This window comes from Acromyrmex echinatior, chromosome 3 (assembly GCF_024713525.1).
Source record: "Acromyrmex echinatior isolate Ae372 chromosome 3, ASM2471352v2, whole genome shotgun sequence".
NCBI lineage: Eukaryota > Metazoa > Arthropoda > Insecta > Hymenoptera > Formicidae > Acromyrmex > Acromyrmex echinatior.
Genome location: NC_141854.1, coordinates 7,304,567 through 7,321,297, shown reverse-complemented (window position 1 = coordinate 7,321,297; position 16,731 = coordinate 7,304,567). Strand labels below are relative to the sequence as shown.

Genomic DNA, 16,731 nt, shown 5'->3' with positions numbered 1-16,731 from the left:
GCACCAGTTTTGTCAGTGGAAAACGCTATTAATTTTAAATATTACAAAATGTGAAAAGTATATATATATATGTTCGGTAAATATATGTTTATTTATACGCTTATTTATACATTTAAGAAAATGATAAGTCGCGATAGTTTCTTTCGTTTTCCGATGTTTGCACTTCCGTAATCTTTTTGCTTTCATGAAACATTTTTATCCTAATATAACACAAAGGTATTACTTTGTTAGATTATGTATGTGATTTTCCTTTTTTGATATATCAAACATGTGATTATGTAATTATGGAAACAAATTGTTCGTGATTAAATTGGCAAATACTGCATTTGCTATGATGTGATTAAATCTTGGTGTGTTCATAGGCAACTCATGGATAGTTCTTCGAAACATCTTTCTCTCAAACTGCAAATTGTTATAACTTCGAGAGAAGGAAATATAAGACCGCCATTCGATTTTTGAAGAATTAACTTAAGCCTATTGTCATTGGAGTTGCCATTGCAGAGAACAGAGCAACAAGATATGCAATGAATTCTTTTAATCACTATTCGCATGACGTAATCTTAATGCAACTGCATTTTCGGCAAATTGGGATAACTTAAAATAATTTGGAGTCATTTCCGATTTTAACTCCATCTATTCTTCGTCTTGTTCTTCATTACTATTCGAAGGCAGAGCGTCCAAATTATCTGAGCATTCTGTTTCTTCGTTGGTAGAGATGTCAGTAGAGGTATCGGTAGAGTTATAAGCAGAAGTTCCGTCATCAATAGCATAAGCACGAGACAAAGCATATGTTAAGGTATCACATTACGCTATGTAATGCCTGGTGTTTCGATACTAAGTAATAGAATTCCGAGTTGCAAAGAGGATTGTAATTTGCTCCATAGTAGTCAGATTGTCATTTGAAGTCTTTAAACCTGAATCAGACTATGTATTGAAGAATGAGATTGAAGATTGAAAGATTGAAGTTTGATCAATTAGAACAAAAGGACTCAAAATTTCTTTGTCCTCATTGGTGAAATTTCAATTTTTAATCTTCAATGCATAATCTGATTCCGGCCTTACTTGATACCTCACTAGCAAACGTTTATAAGCCGAAGATAGGTGGCGAGATGTAGGATTAACGCATCGTCCTTTAGCTCGGATTGTATTAAAATATAACTCGAGATGATCTTATGACATTTTGTATGTAAGGAGGTATTTTAAGTGGATTTTGTGACTTATTAATTCATCAAATACATGAACTATGCTTTCGCAGGTCTAGCGATCTTTTTTCCTCATAGACTTCATCAAATTTTGTAACTGCAACACTTTCATCGTCGATCGACGAAGTTTCTTTATTGTATTACGCTTTTGTTTTTTCATCATAATTACCTTAGCTTGCGAAAAATGTAACTTTCGTTGCAAGCTTCGTGGAGTGCTTGCATAACAGTGATCATTTTCGCAAATGATACTTCTATTGCAGGATTTCAGCTCAAATAATAGTTTTTCCAGAACAGCTATCTTTTCCTGTAACTTCAGCACTTCTTCTATTAATGATAAACATCCAGTGAATTTATTCTACAAAACGGAAATACATCTTCATAACTCCGATAGTTGCAAGAAATAATAAAATCGCGGAATAAAAAGTTGACAATAATTAAAATTGTATAATATTATTATTTATTAGACAAATTGAAAATATAAACAAATCACATTTTGAAACTTAAATCTGCCATTTTTTATTTTAAATTTTTTTCTTTCAATTGTTATTTGTTATCAGGATTACAAAGAACACTCGGGAGTCAAATTTAATGTTAATTGAATAAATAGAAAATGTATATTTTTTAATGAAATTCATTAATTATTGAAACGATTTTTCAACAAATTTGATCTTCGAGTTATTTGTAACGCTGAGCCGAACATTCGTTCAAATATATTGAAATACTAAATCAATAAATAAATAACCGTACTTGCAGGAAAACTACAAAAATGACAAAAACCATAAAATGACTTTACCTTATTTAAATTTTTGAGGAATGATTCTAGTGTGATTTCGACGATCGGTTCCTTGATCGTATTTTTATCTAGCATCAATTCCTCGACTGTACTCTTTTTTATCATTGGCTCCTCTATTCTTGCTTCTTTAATCACCGGTTCTTCAAGTATAGAATTTTGAATACATGAGATATTCTACAAAGAATAAACTAATAATTATTAATAAGTATGAATGATGTTACGTATATTACAAAGTAAACTCTTTTTTATACAATTATATTATTAATAAAATAATTAACAATAATATTAAAATAATAAAATTGATAAGTGTTTTGTTTTTTTTTAATTAATAATTTAATTTCAAATTTTAAAATACAAAAAATACACAATTTTTAATACAATTACTTCATAATAATGCAAATTATTATTTCATTATAATCGTATTAAAAATTTTTTTTTAGTATTTTTAAAATTTGTAATTGTTTTAAGAAATTTGCACCATAGGATAATGCATGTTTTTCATTCTATATTCAACTTGTGTCTTTGTTTTCTTTGTTGCATTCTGTAGCCATTACTTTTGTACATTCCAGTTCAACAATCTCCATTTTTGGAAGAATGTAGCGCAATCGAGGTGCAGGTATTTTAGAGCTTAATTTACGCTTTTTTTTTCTTTGAGGATCACACTGTAATACATAAAAATGCTGCTTTAATATCTTGCAAGTTGTGTAATTGAAAATGGTTTTAAAACTGAAACTAACATTTACACTATCCCGTATCTGTCAATTCCACGAATTATTAGATTTCGAGTTACTTTTTTTTCAAATGAAATCAAGGTTGTGCCTACAATCTACTCATGTTACTCTATTGCTATTTTATACAACTTACTGAAAAGACTGAAGGATACGCTGAATCTTTTAATATACGGCAGCTTACTGTAATAATATAGTCACTGTTAAGAAAATGGTTTGAACACAAAACAGATTTTGTATTCTGTTTTAATCTTTCATGTTCACAGTTATGTTTTTCCAAATACGCATGTATTTGATCAATCCACAATTGAAATCGATTTTGGTCTCTCAATGGAAATCTATATGAACATGAATGGTATATAAACAAAAACACTTCAATTTTATTACCTTCAATAAAATAACTTTAATAACACTTCATATTCTATATCGTTAACACATATGCAGGAATTTATAAATATGTTTATAAATATATTTATAAATATATTTAATATGAGAATTCTTACCTATGAAATGAAATGCCCTTTTTACTTCTCTGCCCACATCCAGGCACACAGCATCTCATATTGATACTTTGTAGACAGTCACGCGATTTTATAATCTTTCATCTTTCAAATATAACCTCCTACACGATGATCTTGTTGACATACATGTTTAAGTCGGTTCTATATTAGTTGCAAGCCGATCGCAATTTGTCATGATAGCCAATCTGAAGCTTGCATTTTGAAATCAACGCTTCATATTGGCTGTCGCAACAAATTTGCGATAGGTTTGCAACTAATGTAGAACTTTATGGCTTCTACACACTCACTGGACGCAGAAATGCTTGCCACGTGACAAAATGTGATGCGGTAGCCAATAAGCTTACAGCTCCTAATGTGTTCATTGGTTACCGCGTCTCATTTTGCAACGCGACAAGCGTTTCCGTGTCCAGTGCAAGAGGATACCATTAGGGAGCCATTTGGTCAACGCGATGTTGTAAACAATTCGAAGCGTTTTTTAATTGGTCAGTTTGTAAAATTGGTCGTTTTTTAATTGGTCAGTTTCTTTCTTCTAATTGGTCCATCAAACGCTTCAAAACATTTATAGCGAAACTTTGACCACAGCCTTATTAAAGAACACTAAACGTAAGTGCCGCATGAGCACCTGAAAGCTTCTGATTTGCTCTTATTAACTAAATTAAAATGGCGCTGATCACTTGATGCCACGATTTTCTATAGCGGAGAGCACACTTTTATATAACGCATAAAACATGAGATATAAGAAAAGACCAATCAGAGTCCTTTATTTCATGGAAAGAAAGGAAATAAAACACTTTTGGTTCATTTTCTTATGCCTCATGTATTATGCATTATTTAAGAGTCTATGCTCCCCGCTTATGCTTTACAGCGAAGATGTCCATTCCAATATGTATATATAAGGTGAATCAGAGTCGTTGAACCAACTTTTTACCCTATGAGAAAATTATCGACTTCATATTTATTGGATTATATCGTGAGTATAATCGATAATTTTCTCATAAGGTAAAAAACTTCAATGACTCTAGTTGACCCTGTATAGTTCAGTGATTTAAGCAGGCAGCACAGACTCTTGCATAATGCATAACACATGAGGCATAAGAAGATGAACTAATCAAAGTCCTTTATTTAAGTTCTTTTTTTTTTAAGTCCCTGTTGCCTATTATGTTTAAGCCTTAATGATAATTGAAAAATCAAGCATAAAAAAGCTCCTGAAATTTCTTATATAGGATGTGTAGATATGTTCTCCGTTGCAATCAAACATGAAGTGTGCTATACAATGGCTGTGTTCAACAGAACACAATAGTTTTGCAACAGTTTTATGATTGTCTACAAAGATAGGTTTATTCCTCTAAAAAAAAAGAATCAGCGCGAAGAAAAGTTCCAATAGTTATAAAATGAGTTCTGTTGAATGCAGCCTGACAACCATTAATTTGTTACACCAGCCTGCAGATCATTCAAAAATTGAACTCGTATGTAAAATTATACAAGATACATTAGTACGAGTATCTGATAAAATATATCTGATTTTTCGTAGCAAAGAATCAATCAGAATTCTTAAAACATATTTAAAGATTTAGGAGGATCACTCAAATGTGCTTTGAAATATCATTTAAGGAATTATTTTTATTTCCCATATACATATCACGATCCAAAAAAAACATTAATTTCAACTTTTTTTAGTAATATTTCTATTTAACATACAAAGATTTAACAACTAAAAGCAACATATCACAAGAATTTCTTCATTTTAAAAGCGAAATCGCTAAAATTGAGAAATAAAATGCTACATGTTAACAATACACACGTTGAAAAATATAATATGAAAACAAAAAATGTTAAAATCAACAGCTTTAGAATATATATACATAAACACACATAGTATCAATTAGAGCAAGAGGGTATTAAGGGATGCTTTCTATTTAATGATACAATCCAAATATTCTATTTTTTTCCCATTCCATGAATAATAAAGACAGAACGATAGTTGTGTTGACTTGTATCACTAAATGGAAAGCACTTATAATTAGCAAAAAGAGAAAATTACAGACATATCGGTTCAGTTAGTTTGATTCTGAATCATTCAGGTCTCAATTGGGATGCGTTCCATTTGACACAAATCAACATGTTCTATCTTTGTTACTCTGGAATGTCAAGAAAGATAGAATGTTTGTGTCGACTTGAGACATTAAATAGAAAGCATCCTGTTTTTATGTCAGTGTTGCAAAAACATAGACTTCTATATTTATATGAGAAAAACGTTAAGAACACTGCTGAAATAGTTGCCGAAGTACTTGCAGTTTTCTCCTTAATGCTAATCTCAGTTTCCTCTTGTAAAAAGTTCTGTCTATACATTCTAAAATTGATGATTAAAATAGCGTTTTAAACTATTTTAAACTTTAATACGATCCGCTAGGGAGCAAGATAGACCAGTGTTATCTGGTTCAATATTGATCTCCTTTACAATTCCATTTTCAACCACCATAGAATAACGTTTGCTGCGTTTGCCTCCTAAGACTGACAAATCCACAGCAAGATCCATAGCATCTGTAAACTCTGCTTTAGGGTCAGCTAGCATTCGTATCTAAGAATAGAAACGACTTTTTAAGAAAATAATTATAATAGACAAAGTAAATTTAAATTTATATAACAATCATGATGTAAAAGATTTAATTTTTTTAATTTAATAATTAAATGAATATTTACTTTTCCTGTTGCACCATGTTCTTTTCCCCAGGCTGCCATAACAAATGGATCATTAACACTGATACAAAATATCTCAGAAATTCCTTTGGATTTAAATTCATCCGCCTTTACAATGTAACCAGGCAAATGAGTCTGAAAATCAATATTGATAATTAAATTAATTATATTTATAATATAATTTATCAAACAAAAACTTATTATTCTAAATTGCTAAATATAGTTGCTAAATATAAGTATATATAAAATTGTATAAGAATTTACTAAATTAAGTTTAAGATAAATTAATTTTTTGTTAGGGTAAAGCTTTATCGTTCATAGAACTATTCCTATCAGTGATAATATTCATGTTTCTGAACAATATGTATTAAACATTTGAAAGTCATGTTTGTATTTTCAAGAAACAGCCATGTTTATACAGTTGTAAACATGTCACTGCAAAGTGATATTGCCTGCTATTGTGGTTGAAGTTTTTGAAGATATACTTTTGAAGATATATAGTAACTGAAGATATACCAGCACAGAATAGCTCTTCTCTACCTTATACAGGGAAAATTCAAATGAAAGATATTGCATTAATACGAAAATTAAAATTTTCAAAACTATATATAAATGAAAAGTTCCTAATTTTATTAAGATAGAATTGTTGTTAAAAATTTAAACAATTATTTGAATTAGAAAAGAATAAGTTTTTTTTCTTTACTTTTGAGCAACCAGGAGTAAATGCACCTGGTACACCAAACACTACGATTTTCTTCTGAGCTGTAATTTGTGCCAGGTTCACCTTGTCTGCTGGCGTGTTCTCAAAAAGATCCACGCTGGGTAATTTGTCTCCAACCTTGAAAAAACATTGATAATTGATGATTAGTCTTTTAATAAAAAAATTATAAATATTCATTAGATACAATATCATATTTGATAAGATATGTATTCAATTAAACAATATAATAATATTATAACAAATTTGATCAGCGATTAGCAGTCTTAAAAAATAAATATACACATCACATAAATGTTAATTGCAATTATATATTGTTTGCTTTAGCATAAATTTGCTTTAATAATTTATTTATTTTTTTTTTAATTAAAAACTATTCAAACACTGCAGTGTCTAAAATCGATCACATTCTGTAAGTTTTATTAGTTGTAATGAATGATTTTACAACTGGATTTATATTGTGTATGATTTCCAGCAAGAACACAATCAGACAGTGTAATACAGTGAATCATTACATCCTGAAACGATTCTCTGTGTCTGACTGTGTCCTTGCTGGAAAGCACCCAATTATGACGAATTACAAAAAAGGCTCTTAAAGTACAATTAGGGAAGATAATTGATGAATCATTACTAAAATGAATACAACAAAGAATACTTACAGCAATAACCATTTTTTGTGATGATGTATGAAATCTTCGTACAAAACAACCGAACGTCAATGAGCGTCCGTTGACGGAAATACGATTCAATAACTGACTCATGTACGAGTTGGTTGAGTGCAAGGAGTGCAATTCTTCTAATTTATGTGCCACGAATATAACGATAGCGAATTAGCGATAACGATTCGTCGTGAAGGTCGTAAGTTCTCGCAAATGATGCAAATAAACAACTAACGTTATTGCACGATTCTATTACATAATTTTGTAATCGCGACTCCAGTCATCGCTTCAATTTGGCAAAACAAGTCGGATCAATTCTAAAAATGATTAAATGTATTTAAAATTATAAAATTCAGTTTTGTATGCAATTAGAAAAATATATTTTATATTATAGATCAGTATATATCGATTTTTCTGGTGGTAACTAAATGCCATTTGAAAAACATTCGCCATTAGTCCGTCTACGAATATCATTCTAAAATTGTTAGTTTAAGAAATTATATCTTTAAATTGTAATGAAAAATGTTTGTAAAAACATATATACTTTACAACGTGACCATTTTTGTGAAATTGTGTTTATTATTCATATTCAAGAGATAAAAAATTTAAAATTTTAATCAATGTTCTAAACTGGGAACACCAGGGATAATTAAAGAGCGCAAGCTTTTACTGATATATCATATTAACCGTTGAATCCATATTAATTATTATTTGAATGCAACAATCGATCTAATGCCTCTCCCGATTGTCGATAAAGTATCGTTATATAGCTTGATTTATACAATTATAAATTTTTTTTTTGAAACTATAGCAGCTAAAGAAATACATAATTTATAACATTTTCTCAATTACTGGTATTTTAGCTAGAAGATTAGCAATGTTAGTTGCTAAAAAAGCATAGTATGAATGTTTAGTATCTCCAGAAAGAAACTTAACAGAAGTCATACCGCCCTTTTTTCTATTACAATCAAAATCGCTCGTACATCCATTTTCAGTTTGGGAACTATGTGACTACATACATTTTCTTACACTATCGATAATATAGATATAAAATCATCGAAAGTAATAAAATGTGGTTCGTTTCTGTTCTAAATCCTTAGGACAGAAGCGTGCCAACTATAATTACTAGTATGTATTAAAGTCTCTATAATTACTATCAATTATAGAGATTTTTAATAAATTCAATCTCTTCTAAACATATTGTACAATATATTGTCAATTTAAAGTATAATTTAGCAAAAACGAACTATAGAGATCCTTTACTACTCATGCCGATTTTATCGGCGGTCCTCTTTTCTTTGTAAGTATATATATCCATAAAACAAATGAATTATTAATAAATTTAGTAGTTCGTTTTTGCAAGTAGTATATCTTTAATTTATTTTTCTATTTTTATATCTAATTATTTTATTGTATTTCGCTAATAAAATTGCAATAACTTTTTAAATATTATTCTATATTGTATTATCTAATTTAGATAAAAGGAGAGTTACTTAAACATTATTTTAAAATTTTATACAAATTTATTTTTACTAAGATCTTTAGAGAATATATATAATTATTTTAACTAAATTTTAAGTAACTCTCCTTTTATCCAAACTAGATAAAAAGAGAGTTATTTAAAAATTACTTTAATATTTTATACAAATTTTTATATATTTTATATAAATTTATTTTTGCTAAAATTAAAAAAAAATATATACAATATAATTATTTTATATATATATATATATATATATATAATTACTTTAAAGAATTATTATTTCATAATTATTTCATAGAATCATTTTATATAATTATTTTATAAAATGTACAATTATTCAAATCATTTTATTTAACAATGATTAAAAATAATCATTTTTAAATTATTGTCAAATAAAACTTGTGTAATACCGTTCGTACAGACAAGTAGCCGTGTCGCGTGCCATTCTTCTTTTTAAAACATATAATAATCGCAGAAAATACTAGATATAATACGAAATGTTGTATTTTATGAATATTCACATAATACGATTATTAATATGATTAATTATTCATAAAGTACAACGTTTCGTATTATATTTGGCATTCTTCGCGATAAAATTTTAAAAAAATAATGTAAAAAAGAGCCGCACGCGACACGACTACCTGCTTGTACGAAGCTTGGTAAGAGAATAACTTACGCGTAAACGTAAACATAACGCGTCGCTCCGTGCCAACGAATGTGTATATTTAATTTTCTAACTATTATTTTAAAATCATTTTTAGGTATTGGATATCCCGTCATTGCAGAATATTTTTAATTATTGATTTATATGTATATATACTTTTTTATAATAAAATACATGCACTTTTCTATGATAAAATACATGCAGATATTATGAAATTATATTTAATGAATATTGATTTTTGTCGATATTTATATAACTTTTTTCAAAATTCTTTATAGTTAACAATATTATCGTGATTGCATGAGTTGAATTTTAAATGTGTGGGTACAAAAAATTCAAGATAAGTCGAATGGGTACCCTCATATTAACGGGATATTAATAAATGTAATTTTTGAAGAATAAAGAATTCTTAAATTTTATATAATATTTTTAAATATTCTTTAAAATTCCGTTATTATTGGGTTCGGCTCATCTCGAACAGTTGATACCTGAGAAACTTTTGTATCCATATAAAAAACGTATTATATTACAATAACGTATGTATTTTATTATTATTAAATATATTCCTTCGTAACCACTATTGTATAAGAAAATCATTCTATCCATTTATTTTTAATAAGAGATGGTTTTTATCACGTGACAGAACATATTTTCTCGCGAATTTTAATATTATATTAAAGATGTGATAAAAATGGTAATTGTAATTGACATGCTACCAAAATTATTATCGCTAAGTAGTCTGAAAGATTCGAGATTCACACCGCAATCCTATAATAAGATCACTGGTATTCTTTGCAAATGGATCTTGTAAAATTTGTGTAGAATCAGAATACATTAAGTTCACTTTCCACTATGAAGATTGTTCTTTTTTTATATCGGATACTAAACAGTGTACCATGAGGCGGAGGGATTTTGATATGATGAAATTATTGAGATAGTTATCTTGAACGCGATGAGAAAGTGCTGTTATAAATATATTAAATTAATAGTAAATATTTAAGTAATAGTAAATAATTAATAGTAAATACAATCTAATTATTGTTAGTATTTCTTTTGCATTTATCAATATTTCATTAAATATTGGTTTAGAAAAATTTATGTTATCGTATGTATTTTCGACGTTTTCGTATAATCCCGCATTACAAAAATTTATTAATTATGTTCCTGTATTATCACTTTTATTATATTTTGAACAATATTGATAATTGTACATTGTATTGTAAATAATTATTATAATATCGAATTGTATAAAGGATAATACAGTAAAGAATAATATTTGTATAGTTATTGTAATTTCATTAAAAAAATACAATAAAATAATTAGATATAAAAATAAAAAAATAATTTAAAGATATATTTACCTGTAAAAACGGGCTACTAAATTTATTGATAGCTTGTTTGTTTTATAAGTGAATATACTTACAAAGAAAAGAAGACCGTTGACGAAATTAACGGGGGTGGTGGAGGGCCTCTATAGCTCGCTTTTGCTAAATTATACCTTAAATTGACAATATATGTTTAGAAGAGATTGAATTTATTAAAAGTATGTATATCTTTATAATTGCTAATAATTATAAAGACTTATACTAATAATTATATGATAAATACTGGCTCAAAATTTGCATAGAAGATATACATAACTTTGTAATTTTATAAGATATTATAAGATAAATATGATATATAAAACAAAGTTCGCTAAATTAACTTATTTGAAGTTTCAGTTTCGTTTATTAAAATTCAACAACTTTTATTTACATATATAGCAGATGCGAAATTAACATTTTTTCGTTCAAGGACTCATTATAACTATCTCTCCTATGGATAATCAGCACGCTTTTGTTCTTGAGGATGTATTACAGAGACGAACCATATCTACTTTCGGCGATACGATTTTATTGATAGTGTCAGAAAATGTATGTAGTCACGTAGTTCCCAAACTGAAAATGGATGTACTGGAGGTAGTGTACGAGCGATTTCGACGGTAACAGGAAAAGGTTTCTCTCTGATATCTAGTTATATTTTTGACTATGTATTTTCCTTTTTGGAACTCGAAATATATATATTCTAATGAAAATACATAAATTTACAAAATTAGAGAAAATTGGAGGTAAGAGCATTATATTAAATATTTATTAAAAGTATATTGTGTAATCAGAGGGGATCGTCATATTTGATCGTTTGATTCCACTTCACTTAAAATGCGCATAATGTACTTGTTCATCATTTTGTCCTTGTTTTGAACATTAAAGAAAGATAAAATGACATATAATGTGCGTGTCTATCGTGATTTTTTACGCTTTATATAATTGATATATCAAATAAACTTTGTCATGTATATTTTTATCAATGATATTGATAACAAAATTTCTCTCTGTACCCTCCTGTGGTTTGCAGACACTTGCAGATCGCCGCGCAGGACGACAGATGGCAGAAATGTTTCTGGTAACGCTGCACGTGTTACGTTGCCACGGTTTGACGAAACTCGTTATTCCGTCGCGATTCATAGCAAGCGGTGGACCGGTGTTTAGAAAGCTCGCTGTTTTCACGAAAGTTTGCCGAGACATGTCGTACACGACCGTCGAGAGAGGTGCACTCAACTGCACGAACTACAGGTTATTTTTCAGTGAGTAGATTCCACGTAACGTAATCAGATAAACGATGAAGCAACATTTGCGGAAGTCTGCGCAAAGTATAAGTGCACTTTATTGCAGGGTCACGGATACACGTTCTCGCGTGCATGCTATTATTATTTTTATTGTTATTATTAATGACTTGAGTTTTCTCGAATGACACAATGTCACACGAAGTTTCGCTTACATCTTAATGATGAATCATTTAAGCGACTCTAATCATTTCTATCGATCGCGCCGTAACTGTCGGATTTCAATCCTGGTTTCAAGTTCATTACCGCATATTTCGCTACAGCGTATTTCGCTATGACATATTTCGCACTGAAATAATGATTGTTTTAAATAGCAAACATCCACGAGCTTTTTGTCACGATATCCGCAATATTATTTCATGCATTGGTCTAATTCAATGACCTATGATATTTAGCTCCAGTGAAAGTATATATTTATAAGCTTTATGAATGAGGAAGTAATTACGATCATACTCTAGACATATGTTCTTGTACATTCATATTTTCACTATCTTATATCGTCTTTTTTGTACCAGAAATTTTTCTGATATATTCTTGCATAACATATTCTGAATTACTATATGAAATAACAGAAATATTCTGAATTAACAATATTTATCAATGTTTCTTTCAAAGTATTTTAAAAACTTTTTTTATTCGTGTATATAGAAAATGATCAGGGTGTCCCAATCTCGCCCATGCATGATATTCCTCTCTTTGCCAACGAAGACAACAAGACATTACATATGGTTGTTGAAATACCAAGATGGACAAATGCTAAAATGGAAATTTGTCTCAAAGAGAGTTTGAATCCCATTAAACAGGATGTTAAGAAGGATAAATTGAGATTTGTCGCTAATTGTTTCCCTCATCATGGCTACATATGGAATTATGGAGCTTTGCCCCAAGTAAGAATTCTAGTAACTCTGTTTTAATTGCTTTTTTTTATTCTGTTTTAATATCTCTTTTTTTAATTTTGCTACCTCAGTGGAATAATGTTTATTTATTACAAAAAATTCTTATATTTTTTACATGGAATTATAGAAATAGGAATTCAAATTTAAAAAAACAGTTTCTCTATTATTTTGCACTGTTATTTGTCACTAAGTTATTTTGCAGAACACATGTACAGAGTGATTCATTTTAATCTTAATACGCAAATATTTCGAAAATATATAATTTTACCAAAAACATCCCAAATAAAAGTTGGTATAGATTCTATGGTATAGAAATGAATGTCCTACTCTACACCATACAACTTTTATTTGGAAGGTTTCTTTTTTTAGTAAAATTGTATTTTTTTAAATATTTGCTTGTTAAAATTAAAATGAATCATCCAGTATATATAAAACACATACAAAATATAAAAATAAACTTTAGAAAATTTGAAAAATAACAAGAATTTTTTGTAGTGAAAGAAAGTTTATAATTTATAACTTTAATTTTTAAAAATATTGCATTTACAACACTTTTATTTATATTGAGAAATATGTGTCCCGTAGCATTTTCTACGAAGCACGTTTTTTTATGTTTATCACTTGTTCAAATAAACTTATACGTTCTGCGATAATATACATGATGATCTCATTGATTTATTATCTATTAGGTGTTGGAATTAATTCGTAGCGTTTTTAATGAAAGAATGTTATTTATTTCACATGAGCATTAAAAAATACATTAATGAAAGTACTTCCCATCACTTGTAAAACGCTACGAATTAATTCCAACACCTAATAACATAATAAAAGGAAGTATTAACAATTGCATTAGACACTAAGTGCATATCTATTTATATATATATTTTCTTATCTCATGTTCATATATATTGTGCATATGTATATGTGAATTTGTAATCAAGGCATACACTTAAGACTTGACAATCATTTCTTTCTTATCATTTTTGAAATATTATCTTATTTCCTGGTTTCTATCTACTATAAAAAATACTATCTTTTATCTCTTGTTAAAAGCTATTTGATATAATAATTTATAATATATAATATTATAATTTTTTTTATCTCTCTTTCTATTTGTAATATAAATAATTTTACTAAATAATATAATTAACAGACTTGGGAAAATCCTGACGTTTTGGATGAAGCAACAGGCTGCAAAGGTGACAATGATCCTATTGATGTTCTTGAAATAGGTTATAGGGTGAGAAATAATTGCAGTGATAATTTTTTTGTCATGTAATTTAATAATTGTAATTGATTATAATAATTGATGGAAATATATTTGCATTTATATAGGTTGCAAAACGAGGCGAGATATTAAAAGTAAAAGTTCTTGGAACAGTGGCACTTATTGATGAAGGTTAATTAATTAACTTATCTATTAATTAAAATTATTAGATTAATGTTTATACTGAAAAATATATAGAATATTAGAATAATTTATATGCAAATAAAATACAATACTACATACAGTATGTATGTTTCATTATGAACAATTTTTATTTTAGGCGAAACTGATTGGAAGATTATTGTAATTGATGTTAATGATCCTTTAGCTGATCAAATGAATGGTAATTACAATTCATATTTATTAAGAATACTTAATACAGGGTTGGCCATATTCGACGGAAAGATGTTTTTTTTTTCAATCATGGGAAACGTCGTTATTCGATCTAACATCTCTTTTCCATGATTGAAAAAAAAAACATCTTTCCGTCGAATATGGCCAACCCTGTATATATGTATTCTTTTAACTAGATTCTTAAATATGCAAAAAAATTTAAATAGATTTTTCATATATTATTAAATTGATAATTATGATTGCAGATATAAGTGACATTGAGAAGCATTATCCAGGTTTAATGAAAGCCACAATTGAATGGTTTAAGATATATAAAATTCCCGATGGAAAACCAGAAAATCAATTTGCATTTAATGGTGAAGCTAAACCACGAGAATTTGCTCTACATATCATTGATGAAGTACATCAACATTGGCAAAATTTGATCAAACAGGAAGGTTCACCTAGTGAAATAGAATGGTTTGTAAGAATTAGTCTTTTTTTAGATTAATTTTAAATTATCTTAGATAAAATAATTTAGATGTTATTCTATGTATTATTTTTGTAGTTCTAATGTAACAGTGGAGGGAAGTCCTTTCAAGATTACCACAGAAGCTGCACAAAAAATTTTAGACAAAGCACCTGAACCAGTGGAACCTCAACCTGTAGAACCGATAGGTAGGTAATTCAAATGTAACATAGAATAGAAAGAACTGTAAATTTTCTGAAAAATTAATGAGAATTATAATTCTCATTAGCTTTTTTTACTTTGTTATTATATACATTGATATTTATAATGCTCTAATATTCTTCACTTTCAGTTGACAAATGTTACTTCATACATCCCAAATTGTAACAATTATGATGGGAATTAAAAATTGCTGTTTTTGAATATTTGAATTATATGAAAATATTATTGATGTTAAATATATGTAAATTAAAATATATTATTATAAGTATATATATATATATATATATTCATATATATACTTATATTGAATTGTTTTATAATGTATGATTTCAGTCGATAAGTGGCATTATGTACACCTTAAATGAAGATCAGAACGAATATCTTCTATCAACTAGTGAAGTCGGCTACTCCGTTTATTCTTATTCAACATGGAATTCCTTCTCATTTGTCATTGTTTTTGCTGTTTTTGCATCAATACATCATTTCACTTTAATAATTATAAATAGCATTTAAATATTTTGATATATATGTGGTGCTATTTGTTTTGTTTTTATTAGTTTTATCTCCTCACACACACACACACACACACACATGAAATATGTAAATTCAGTAACATAAGATAAATGTTTATACGCACTTTTTTCGGATATACTCCGCATATATATCGTTATGATATTACATCCATAGCGGCACGTTTCGACTATGAAAGAAATATAATCTCATTATGGGTTGTGATTGATGTAGCTGTACAATTTTAAGCAGATGGGTTTCTTAGATTAAAAGGCACATTAGTTCTCTTCAGTATTTTTCCAAATACAGAGATAAAACAATAAACAAACTGACCCGAGTGCAGACGTATTATTTTCAAAAGTTATCCCTTTGATATATATATATATATATATATATATATATATGTATATATATATATATATGATATATCACTTTGAGAATATTTAAACATTCCAATTCTATGTATATGCCTATTCTAAATCTGTTTTCTGCATTTTTTTTTAAATTTGGGTGGACAAACAAAGATGCTCTTTTCTAGTATTTTTCCAAAAGATATAAAAAAGTCGTGATTGAGTAAATAGATTGATTATAAATTGATTCGTTTTTGTACTTCATCGCAGTTGTTCTTGGATATGATTCACTAATAGTGCTCTCCAAAGAAATACTTATACTTTTTTGAAAATGTACTTAGCAACATGTACTAGGAACTATATACATTCTTTCGCGTGACATGCATCCACATTGGACTTACAAAGTGGAATGAGCTTTTGGAGCAATAAATTCTTCAGTTGGATCTCGAGAGTATAAAAGCAAATTACCGTTTCTACTGAAAGGATCGAATGAACGGCATTTTCTGGATATTTTGGGAAATGGAAGAAGAACTAATCTATGATCGTTTGGTTTG

The 16,731-nt window shown here is 28.2% G+C and overlaps 3 protein-coding genes across 8 annotated transcripts; 1 reads left to right on the top strand and 2 right to left on the bottom strand.

Annotated features, from left to right (window-relative positions):
• Positions 1-72: 72 nt before the first annotated feature.
• On the bottom strand, positions 73-3,548 carry LOC105151772 (uncharacterized). 5 transcript variants are annotated; one of them, XM_011065669.2, is made up of 6 exons: positions 3,227-3,545; positions 2,860-3,061; positions 2,550-2,657; positions 1,996-2,169; positions 1,372-1,557; positions 73-701 (listed from the first exon to the last, which is right to left on the bottom strand). In XM_011065669.2, the coding sequence occupies exons 1-6, from the start codon at positions 3,283-3,285 to the stop codon at positions 624-626; spliced, it is 807 nt and encodes a 268-aa protein (XP_011063971.1). In that variant the 5' UTR covers positions 3,286-3,545; the 3' UTR covers positions 73-623. The 5 variants fall into 5 exon arrangements, with proteins under 5 accessions (XP_011063971.1, XP_011063974.1, XP_087260671.1 ...); XM_011065672.2 differs by having other exon boundaries at positions 73-1,299; positions 3,227-3,544; XM_087404545.1 differs by having other exon boundaries at positions 73-1,307; positions 3,227-3,543.
• A 1,296-nt stretch (positions 3,549-4,844) lies between these two features.
• On the bottom strand, positions 4,845-11,986 carry Prx5 (Peroxiredoxin 5). Its single transcript, XM_011065673.2, has 5 exons — positions 11,846-11,986; positions 7,319-7,635; positions 6,645-6,779; positions 5,945-6,076; positions 4,845-5,822 (listed from the first exon to the last, which is right to left on the bottom strand). The coding sequence occupies exons 2-5, from the start codon at positions 7,418-7,420 to the stop codon at positions 5,631-5,633; spliced, it is 561 nt and encodes a 186-aa protein (XP_011063975.1). The 5' UTR covers positions 7,421-7,635; positions 11,846-11,986; the 3' UTR covers positions 4,845-5,630.
• Nurf-38 (Inorganic pyrophosphatase Nurf-38) lies at positions 11,893-16,164 on the top strand. 2 transcript variants are annotated; one of them, XM_011065675.2, is made up of 8 exons: positions 11,893-12,091; positions 12,779-13,017; positions 14,180-14,266; positions 14,362-14,425; positions 14,574-14,636; positions 14,893-15,106; positions 15,195-15,304; positions 15,651-16,164. In XM_011065675.2, exons 1-8 carry the CDS (start codon positions 11,893-11,895, stop codon positions 15,680-15,682), a joined length of 1,008 nt encoding a protein of 335 aa, XP_011063977.1. In that variant the 3' UTR covers positions 15,683-16,164. The 2 variants fall into 2 exon arrangements, with proteins under 2 accessions (XP_011063977.1, XP_011063976.1); XM_011065674.2 differs by having other exon boundaries at positions 15,448-15,716.
• Positions 16,165-16,731: the final 567 nt, after the last annotated feature.

Coding starts and splice junctions, on each gene's coding strand:
- Nurf-38 (XM_011065674.2), top strand. CDS start 11,893: ATGGCAGAAATGTTTCTGGTAACGCTGCACGTGTTACGTTGCCACGGT. Junction 14,267..14,361: donor TTCTTGAAATAGGTTATAGG/GTGAGAAATAAT, acceptor GCATTTATATAG/GTTGCAAAACGAGGCGAGAT. Junction 15,305..15,447: donor TCAACCTGTAGAACCGATAG/GTAGGTAATTCA, acceptor CTTCACTTTCAG/TTGACAAATGTTACTTCATA.
- LOC105151772 (XM_011065668.2), bottom strand. CDS start 3,285: ATGAGATGCTGTGTGCCTGGATGTGGGCAGAGAAGTAAAAAGGGCATT. Junction 2,170..2,549: donor TTGAACTGGAATGTACAAAA/GTAATGGCTACA, acceptor TATTCTTTGTAG/AATATCTCATGTATTCAAAA. Junction 1,558..1,995: donor TCCTCAAAAATTTAAATAAG/GTAAAGTCATTT, acceptor TCCGTTTTGTAG/AATAAATTCACTGGATGTTT.
- Prx5 (XM_011065673.2), bottom strand. CDS start 7,420: ATGAGTCAGTTATTGAATCGTATTTCCGTCAACGGACGCTCATTGACG. Junction 6,780..7,318: donor CACAAAAAATGGTTATTGCT/GTAAGTATTCTT, acceptor TGTTTTTTCAAG/GTTGGAGACAAATTACCCAG. Junction 5,823..5,944: donor AACATGGTGCAACAGGAAAA/GTAAATATTCAT, acceptor TTCTATTCTTAG/ATACGAATGCTAGCTGACCC.